Source organism: Bison bison, unplaced genomic scaffold, assembly GCF_000754665.1.
Source record: "Bison bison bison isolate TAMUID 2011002044 unplaced genomic scaffold, Bison_UMD1.0 scf7180017864527, whole genome shotgun sequence".
NCBI lineage: Eukaryota > Metazoa > Chordata > Mammalia > Artiodactyla > Bovidae > Bison > Bison bison.
The window spans coordinates 2,481,897-2,492,391 of NW_011495078.1; the positions used below are offsets into that span (position 1 = coordinate 2,481,897).

Sequence of the window (10,495 nt, forward strand, 5' to 3'; positions counted from 1 at the left end):
AGACGCCTGCTGCTCTGTCTCATCAGCTCTCAGGTGCCTGTGTGTTCGTGTTCAAATGCCTCTGGGGTTGGCGCAGATCGAACAGTTGACGGGGTGTCGTGGTTCAGTCAGCGGTGGGTTTTACAGCCGACGTGGTCGCAGGTGAAATACGGGCTGTATCAGGCTGGGTGTGGCGCTCCGGGGCTGCCCTCCAAGTACTCTCGGGGTCCTGGAGACACACATGCCAAGGACTGTGAGACACATGTGATAAATGTCACAGTGCTGTTCAGTCACTAGGTCGTGTCCCACCCTTTGGGACCCGTGGACTGCAGCAGGCCAGGCTTCCCTGTCCTCCACTAGCTCCCAGGGTTTGATCAGACTCCTGTCCATTGAGTTGGTGATGCCATCCAGCCATCTCATCCTCTGTCGCCCCCTTCTCCTCCTGCCCTCAATCTTTCCCAGCATCAGGGTCTTTTCCAGTGAGATGGCTCTCGCATCATGTGGCCAGAGTACTGAGGCTTCAGCATCAGCATGTCACAACAGAGGTGTGTAGTCCACATGTCATGGGCACTGGGTTGGAGCAGTGAGCCCTTTCTTGGGCATGGTTGAGGAGGCTCTTTCTGCAGTCTGTTGGTTCTTTAATGTTTGTGCATTTTGGATGAATTTCTGGAGCACAGGTTCAGGTTTTAGCCTCATCTCTTTGGACAGCTGTAAGTGGTCACCCAAACCCAGATTCTGAAGCAACGCTGTGTGCATGGATTGATTTACACTGTAGGAGGTTATGAGAGTGCGTGCTGAAGAATTGCTGAAAGACGAATCAGGGAGGGGATGGGCTTGCAGTGTCTGGATTCATGGATTGATTTACACTGTAGGAGGTTATGAGAGTGCGTGCTGAAGAATTGCTGAAAGACGAATCGGGGAGGGGATGGACTTGCAGTGTCTGGGGTCCGTTGGGACTGTTGTCAGTCATCCCCATTTCCAAAATATAAAATTAAGAACAGCTTACTGTCTTGGAGGCACTTGTTCAGATTTCATTTTGTAAAGTAAATATCTCCAGATGTAGTTGTTTTATGAAGAAGATTTCCAAGGCATTGGAACCAAGATGAGCACATTGTTTTTAAAAATCGGACTTTATGCAATCACAATGCTGTTAACAATATGGGTTTATTTTCCAGAAGCTATATTGCCAGGAGCAGCGTTTAGGTGTGCACTGGATCTCAGGCTTAATATCGAGTTGCTAGTAAAGCTCGTTAGCTAAATTCTACCTATCACACCCTCTTCCGTTCTGTCCACAATATCTATGTCTATTCTGGCTTAGAATTTGGATTCTTCTAAAGAAATTGCAAATGTATTGAGCACCATCGTCTGTTTGTCTTCCGATGTGTTGGCAGTTTTCCACGATGGTGATTGAATTGAATTCATCTCAGCCTTGTCCTCGTGTGTTATATTAAGTCTCCTGACTCAGAGTTCACGTCTGTAAAGTGGGAATGGTCATATGCGTCTTGTTAGACAAGAGGCAGCTGGTTGATTGTTGCATTTGGTGGGCATTTGAACACGCTGGTTCCCTTCTTCTCCAGCTCGTCTCACCCACTTGAATTCTTTGTCGTGCATTTTGACTTTAATTTAAACGTTAGAAGTGAATCACAGGGGCATTTGGTTGTGGAGTGTTCTTCTGTTGAAACGTCCTGATTGAACTGAATTAACATTTTGTTATTCAGGCTTTGGGCCTGTTTGTTTCCTTTTTGCATGTTTTGCGTGTCATTGTGTCCTGGGGATGTGAGGGGCGAAGCATGGACCCTCCCCACCGCCAGTTTCCTGTGGTCTCAGCACTGAAAGCCCTGCACCAGGAGGGCCTTTGCAAGTAGCGGTGGTTCCTGCTGGACCTCCGGAAGTGGAGAGAGTCCGCATCTCAGAGTGTCAGTGACAGCACTCCCTCTTTGGACTGAGTGGTGCTGTGATGTGTTCCACTCGGGGCTTGCTGTTCTGTCTGCCAGGGCCAGAGATGGACTTCTGAGCAAGTGCAAAAGGACTTGTCCCCCTAGGACAAGGCCACAGAGTGTGTGTGTTAAGATGGGGCTGGTGGTACTGGGTAGGGCTTTTCCCATAAATAGCGAAGATGCCAAAAGCATTTCAGTTGAAACCTGGACCTCCTGTTCTTCTGTTTAAAGCTGTTTTCTCTTCCTTCCAGGGTGGGTGTGCCGGCTCTGGCTGCGGGAAGTGTGACTGCCATGGCGTGAAGGGACAAAAGGTGAGTAGCCCTCCGAGGGCGGCGATCCCTCAGGTCGCCATCGCTGTGGAAGTCATTACTTTAGAGCAACCGAATAACCAGCAAGTCATGCTGAAGCTTTTTACCACGTCAGGCATTTCCCCAGAGCAATACAAATCAAACAAAACCAGGCTCAACAATATTTTTGAGGCATCCTGTCTGCTCCTCCCCAAAGCTGGTAATTATTGGTGGCAGTTAACGCTAAAAAAGCGATTTGGTTTCTTTCCTTTTTTGACTCTAGAAGGAACAAGTGTATTGGCAGAAAATCCTTTGAGTCAATCGCATTCTTTGGAATTAGTGCACGAAGACTAAACTTAGCTTTTTTTTTCCTGAAAAAAAAACAAAAAACAAAAGTTTCTCTTGAACTTGAGAGCCTTCTATTCAAATAAGAATTTTTAAACAGTTTTACATTCGTAACATACTTGTCTAGATTTATTTACAGAAACAGTAACTATTTATCATTTCCCAAATGTACAATTATAATTTTTTTTTCTAAGCAGTACTCTGCCCTCTCTCTCACTTGAAGAATCGCAGATCTGTATGAAGATCATTTTCTCCTGAAGGCAGGTTGGGTCTGTGCATTTCAGTTGTTTGGAGAGAGGGTTTTCACCCCAGGACAGGGCAATATCCTGGCTCTGTGTGGGGTCACCATGGAAACGGGGTGGGGTCATGGGAAAACCTGGCCGCTGGGCCACAGCAGCTGGGGCCACGCGGAAGGGAGGCGGAGACCCCTGGTCCTCTTCCCACTTTCTGGGAGCTGGGGGTATTGTTCAGGCAAGCCATCCCTTCTGGTCTGCCAGGGCTCCCTGAATCACAGACTCACACTTCTGAAATCCAGCAGGTTCTACTTTACAGAAAATTGTTCCGTTTCTTTTCAGCTGTTTGCTGACCTACCAACATCACCCTTTTTAAAGTCTGTAGACGGTTGGTGCCACCGCTATCACCTGGACAGGCTTTGAATCAGTGAAGTCTGTGGAAGCATTTTCCTGTCCTCCAGCATCCACACTCAGCACCCGCTTTATCCTCTGTAATCCCTCTTCTCGCGCTGTTTTCTTACTCGGGAAGTGTCTCTAGCTAGTTCCAGATTGCATCCTCGAGAGTAACGGCAAGATGTTCGTGTCACAAAGACTCTTTTTGTGTGTGTGTCTAACTTGAATTGTAAGCATGCTGAACTAACAAAGAAATCCTTCAAACTATACAAAGTGGAACTTTCAACAAATAGGAACTGGAGACTTATCAACATCACTATGGTTTTCTTATAACTTAGAGCATCAGAATTGGGGGAGGGGAGGGAGAGTTGGTGTTTCTTGCTTATAAAGAAAACGTGTCTTTTCCACCCGCTTTCTTGGTCTCATTCTCCACCATCGACTGCACCCCCTGGCAGCATTCACTCAGGCTCTGGTACTTTTCAGACACTATTCCGGTCTTACTTTTCTAGCCTGATTCATTTTACTTTTAGCCCCAGATCTCCCCCTTAATATGAGGAAGTAGAGTCTTTATATTCATTATATATGAGGAAGTAGATTCATCCAGGTGCAGCTTTCCAAATATGTTTGGCCGACTTCTTCCTGACTTGACAGGGGCCTGGCCCTCGTCAGTTCAGAGCTGGTGAAAGCACCTTCAGAGAAGGCAGGTCACGTCTCGGGGTGTCTGACACCCACCCCAATGAGGAAAGGGGCTGTGGGTGTTTCTTTTCAAACCCGAGCACATGGAAGCCTTTGCTTTGGCCAGTGCATCAGTGGAGGCCCGGTCTGTGCGTCTCCGGGCCCAGGAACACACTCCGTAGGCCTGCCTTCCACTCAAGCATGGCAGGGTCAAGGTGGGAAGGTCACAGGGTCGCCATGATCCTTCCTGGTCTGCGCATGCTCCTTCAACAGGCTCCTCCACCGTCCACTTTGGGTTTTATACCTTATTATTATGATTCAATAAAGTCTGTTTAAATAAAATACTGGCAAGCAGTGGGTTAAACCATCCTGAATTTGTGTTTTAAAAGGCTGTAAGGATTGAATGGATTCAGACGGCCTCTTGAGATTTAGGGGAACAGCTAACTGATTTAGGATTATATCCTTTAAACAGAAAGCGGAGCTCTGTCTTTTCTCCCCTTGAGTATAAATATTTCAGGTCCCATGGTTCACATAGCATGAGCCGGGAAGAGGGCCTTCCTCCCACTGAAAGAGGAAATTTTAAACTTCCACTTATTGTCTCGGACGTGATGTTAAAATAATCAGTTTAACGATGGGAAACACCCAGAGCCTGCCTGAGCCGGACCTTCAGATCTGGTTCCATTTCTCTCATCCGAAGGTCAGATAACAAAGAAATGTATTCTTGGCTGGCACGTCAGCAAGAGAAATTGGTCTTCCTCATCTCCCACCTCTGTTCTCAGCCGCGCCTATATGTGCGGATCGGGTGTAAATGCAAAATGAACAAAGGCTTGAGCATCACAGAATTTGCCTCGAGCGCTTCAACCCACAGACCTGCTTTTGAGCTACCAACGCGTGTTTTCAGTTCTCATAGGGGTTGTGTTGCTGTTCTCCAGTGTCTACAAGTTAAAGGACTTTGGAGGTATTTTTGAAAATAGGATGAAAAACGTCACATTATCGGGGGGAGTAAACGTGACCTAAATGGGACGGAGCGTCAGCTCATTGTTTCGGAGACATGCCCCCTTGAGGGACTCTTGAACATATTGGTTATTGAGAATCCACCAATGGAAATTGGAATATGTCCAGTGTAAATCACCAAAATCTCTTTTGGCAAAGTCCTGAGTTCCATGGAGATGAGATTCCTTGACAGAATGTCTGATATCCTCCAGATTTCATCAACAGATATTGATGCCTTAGGTCACTGTTTTCTAATCTCACAGGTATCAGTGTAGTGCTAGGGAGCTTGTTCCGACCTTGGCGCTTAGATTCATGAGCTTGTCACAGATTTCAGTCTTTGCTGACTTGTTTGTTTTCCCGGCGCCCAGATGTTTTCTCTGGGTAATTAATCTGGGTTAGTACACGGTGACTTTGTGTCTTTCCAGAGGCCTCCGCAGTGTGGGAATTTTATCTCCTTAAACTGATTAGGGTTTTGAATGCTTGCCTCCTCAGTACAAGCCAAAAGTTAAGCTCTTCTTTTGCTCCATAACCTGATTTTCTCAACTATTCGAGGTATTGGAAGAGGCAACATTGTCCCAGGAGTGACTCCCTTGGTCTTGGAAATTAACTATTTCTATTTTGCAAAAAGAACAGAGTTTGCACAAGAAGTCTTACAAATGTTTTAGCCAGAGGAGCCAACATTTATGTAAAGCTATCATCCTATCCTGCAGAGTCCCAAACTGGAAGCCTCAAGTTAACTAGAGAGGTGGGAGATATACATGTGAAATGAATAACAATTTAAGAGTAAGTGATCACATTGCAGGAGAAACAGCAGAGAAAGCAAATACTCTCGTTGTCCTGAGAAGGGAGTGATCCCAGCAGCCTAGGACCGTGAATAAAGGGACGGCTTCCTGGATGAAGCAGGATTCAGGTGTGTTGTGGCCTCACTGATGCTCCAGACTCACCGGGACATGAGCAGGGTCCTCTGTCATGCGTCTGCCTCAAGTCACGTGCAGACTTGAACTGCACTGATCAGAGAAAGTAGCCCCCATGGCCTGCTGATGAACATGACCTTGGCAAAGGATGGATGGCTCCTAATAGAGGGACATTGACAGGGACTTCCCCAGGCCACAGTCTTGGGGAGCACAGAGAGTCTTAATTAGGCAGAAGTGTCATATTTCTGAGGAGTGATGAGAACAGGGTGGTCATCTCACAGCTTCTCAGGACACTTTAACCTGCTGGTACCCAGGTCCTCGCCAGCAACGTGGGGAGGGAGCCCAGTTCGGTTCAATCGCTCAGTCGTGTCTGACTCTTTGCGACCCCATGGACTGCAGCATGCCAGGCCTCCCTGTCCATCACCAACTCCAGGAGCTTGCTCAAACTCATGTCCATTGAGTCGGTGATACCATCCAACCATCTCATCCTCTGTTGTCCCCTTCTCCTCCCGCCTTCAATCTTTCCCAGCATCAGGGTCTTTTCCAATGAGTCAGTTCTTCTCATCAGGTGGCCAAAGTATTGGAGCTTCAGCTTCAGCATCAGTCCTTCTGAATAGTCAGGACTGATTTCCTTGAGGGTGGACTGGTTGGGTCTCCTTGCTGTCCAGGGGACTCTCAAGAGTCTTCTCCAACACCACAGTTCAAAAGCATCAATTCTTCAGAGCTCAGCTTTCTTCACAGTCCAACTCTCACATCCATACCTGACTACCGGGAAAACCATAGCCTTGACTAGACGGACCTTTGTGCAAACTCAGCCTGAACGGAAAGCCCCTGAGCTAGCCTAGTGTCTTCTAGGGAGTAGGATGCAGGCGATAGGATTCAAGTGCTAATCAGAGCATGGATCAGTTTCCATTCTTCAAGGTAAGACAATCCTGACCTGCGAGGACCCAACAAGAGGACCTCGTGGTTCAGAATATTCTGGAGTCTTGACCACGATCCTGTTGCTCTAAGACTGGGTCCGTGGTCTGTATGCTGCTCCACTGGCCACCTGCCAAGGAAAGCAGACCTTCTGAAGCCTCTCTGTAAATGGGTGGTGATGAAGCAGACTGCTGAGGACCACAGAGAAATGGACCTGGTGATCTGGGGCCGTGGGCAGATCTCTCGGGTCCTGTTCATAGACAAATAACCACAGGGAGCCACCTTGTCTGCCCAAGTCTGAGCCCCACCCCAATCTGAGGCAGGTTAGGTGCAGTCCAGCCCGAGAAGCCAGGATCGCATCACCTTCGGGGGGGTGTCTATTCCACACAGCATTCAGAATAAAACCTAGAGGCGAGGGCAGCAAAGTGAGCCTCTTAACCCTGAGTCAGGAGATGCCATTGTCCCTACATGGTGAGGATGGGGCCTCCCTGGCCCCTTCCTGCAGGAAATCCTGGCATATTCTTTGCCCTCTAGGAAATTCGTCACTCTGGTTTACAAGGAGTCATCTTTGTTACAAGCCGGGCATGACGCCTTGGTCTCCCAAGAGGCGAATCTGGCCCTAGTTCTCATGCATTCTGGACACAGAGATGGGGGTCGTGGCCCCGATGGTCAGCCCTGCCTGCACCTGGGAAGGTGCGTCTTGCCTTTCCTCCCTGCCAGCTCCTTGCCGTAGACCAGGGATGAATCAGTCGGCAGGCCTCTCTCGAAGGTTACTCTTGGAGACACAGAGCAAGTATCCTGAGTGTCTTTTCCTCCAGGACACACTGAATAAGAGAAAGCATGTGTAAAGAATTCTGTAAATCTAACCGCACCTCAGGGCTTCCCTGGTAACTCAGTGGTGAAGAATCCGCCTGCCAGTGCCGGGGCCATGGGTTTGATCCCTGGGTCGGGAAGGTACCCTGGAGGGGGACGTGGCAGCCCGCCCCAGGGTTCTTGCTCACTGCCACAGGTCGCCATCGCCTTCTCCAAAAAGGCGTTAGGAGCCAATGTTAACATTTAATATAAAGGATCGTTCTTACCCCAAGATCGCAAACATAGGAGACTTTCCTAGTTGTCATTAAATCTTTGGTAAATTCCCTTTCTGAGACAAGGACTATATTTCATTGCCATTTTTTGAGAATTCATTAGTCTTCGATTTATATGTATCTTTATTTTCTTTTTTTTTTCTATATCATTAAGGTTTTTTTTTAAATTTTATTATGTATCTTTATTTTCGTCAATCTTTCTTTTACTTCATACATGGGAATTGAAGACACTGCTTTGTATGTTATGCTTTATATATCAATTGGTTATTCTCTTTTCATTTCTTATTATTCTTAGTATCTCTGTAGCATAGATTTGAGACCTCAAAGATTATTGAAAAATAAGCTTATCTTTCTATTAATTTTTATTAGAACATAGAAAATTTCTTTCCCATAAATGAAATTTAACCACTGTTCCAAATATTAAAGGCATCATGTTTCTTCCCAGATATTTTATTTTTTACTTAAGTAAATAAAAATGAATATTTTTGTGTAAACTCTTTGGAACTTTGGGTAAATTAACTGATCTGGGCTCAATGAATTATTAATAAAAACACTAATTTATTAATTAAGCACTAACTCTGTGGGAGGCACCATATCACATTTGAATTAGTGAGGATTTCAAAGTCTAGTATATTAGATTAAAAAGAAATTTCATTTTCTCGCTTCTAAGACGTGAAGTATAAATGCCAAAAGAGCACAACTCACTGTAACATAGGAGATTTACTTAATAAAATTAAGGTTTGTTTAGTGTATTTGTAATTACTTGTGTTGTTTGTGAGACTGGTTGGAAACCTCTGTTTTTATAGATGCTTTGAGCATTTCCCAAAGGGCAGTGGCGGCCAGTTCAGCCTTTCCCCAGACGTGGTCCTCAGTCCACCTGGAGGACGCTCTTGCTGTGGCCTCTGGAATGGAATACGAAGGGGCCCTCCGCTGTCACTCGGGGGACAGATAAGCCTGGGGCACGAGCTGCAGCCCAGGACATCTCAGAACCCTTCGTTACAGCTTTGGAACCTTCAGGGGTGGCTTATCCCTTGCGGTTTTCCAAACTCACTTGGTTACAGACCGCTCTGTTTCCCAAATCAAGGAGCAGCCGTTACGAAAGGATGCTTGGTAGGCTAAGAGCCTAGGTTCTCGTGTGTGTTCCACCAAGTCATTTGACCAGATTCTCCTGAGAAAAAGGGAAATGACGTTCGACCTACAATTTCCCAGTCTTGCTGAAAGGATCAAGGGAAAGGTACGGTACCTAAAAATCACTTGGGACATTTAAAATGTCATGTATGTACATCATCTTAGCAGTAGCTGAATTTTGAAGTTGGGGTAAATATGGCGATGAGCTTGCTCACTGGTGCATTTGGGGGCTGGATTCTCAAACCTGAAGACGCAGGCAAGCTGAGCACTTGTCAGTTCACGAGAAGGACCGTGCTATCAAGACAGCAGCTCTCCCAGCACCTGAATCAGAGATGTCAGATATTTGCGGAACCACAGCGCCACTGTTGGGAAGCCCGTTTGTAGCTTTTGGATGGTCTTGGTGGAGGAAAAATGAGACGTTCTCACTTGGGAGGTCTGTCTGGAACAGCCGTCCAGTTTCTAGTCAACACTGTGACTTTATCATCCATCTCCAGACTCATTAGGGGAACCAGCTCTCCTGTTACTCACCCTCCTTACGTCGCAAGTGCCTCTGTGGGCTTTTCTGTTAACGGCTTTTCCTGACACCCATGTAGTTACAAGCAGTGTCCAAACTCTTCTCCCCCCCAAGTCAACTTACCTTATTCGAGGTATTTTTAAAGGGGAACGTATGAGCACAATCGCTTTATTTCTGCCACAAGATGGATTTCAACACCCTAAGTGCCCACTTTAATCGCTTTGGGGTCAAGGTGTCCGCCCCGGGCTCTGACGGCTCACTTCTCTTCCTGTGTGCAGGGTAGATGGGTTAATGCAGACTCTTTCCTTTTCCATGTTTTCCCTGGTGTCTTGCAGTCCAAGATTTTTTCCAGATGTCTCCTATTTCCTATTTCCACATACTGGACATGAATCATCATCTGGCAGAGTCATCGTGAGAATCAGTGTGGGTTTCCACATTCACCTACTTTTGTCTTCTTGATAGTTCTTTGTTAAAAAAAGGGGGGGGTGGATTTTAAAAAACTATGCCTGAATCAAGAGTGAAGTATCAACCATATGCCGTGGGGAAGCCATTAAGAGCAGATCCATGCCTAGTGGTTTTCTTTTATCCTTCACGCACACATCTCCCTGTGCGCGGATGTTGCTGGAATGTCCCTCTTGGGCACCACGGAGGGGACCATGAGCCACACCTCCCCCAGCATCCACCTCATCTGTCCTGTTTCTCTCCATTACATAAAGTCTGCCCCTTCGCCCTCTGCTTCTGAGACCTGTTACACTGGAGATAGATTTTAATCATAAAACTTCTACCTTTATGGATCTGTAACTGTACTTGGAATGACCTCATCCAGTGCAGCTTCACAAAAGAGTGAGTTGATCTTCGTTCCACGTTGAGATGGAATCAGATCAGATCAGTTGCTCAGTCGTGTCCGACTCTTTTCGACCCCATGAAGCACAGCACGCCAGGCCTCCCTGTCCATCACCAACTCCTGGAGTTCACCCAGACTCACGTCCATCGAGTCAGTGATGCCATCCAGCCATCTCATCCTCTGTCGTCCCCTTCTCCTCCTGCCCCCAATCCCTCCCAGCATCAGAGCCTTTTCCAATGAGTCAACTCTT

The 10,495-nt window shown here is 46.8% G+C and overlaps 1 protein-coding gene across 1 annotated transcript in view; it reads left to right on the plus strand.

Annotated features, from left to right (window-relative positions):
* Positions 1 to 1,990: 1,990 nt before the first annotated feature.
* COL4A1 (collagen, type IV, alpha 1) overlaps positions 1,991 to 10,495 on the plus strand; it is a 78,869-nt gene continuing 70,364 nt past the window's right edge. Inside the window, exon 1 of the mRNA XM_010831463.1 lies at positions 1,991 to 2,227. Within this exon, the coding sequence (XP_010829765.1) occupies positions 2,096 to 2,227 (132 nt within the window). The 5' untranslated portion in view covers positions 1,991 to 2,095. The remainder of the gene's footprint in view (positions 2,228 to 10,495) is intronic.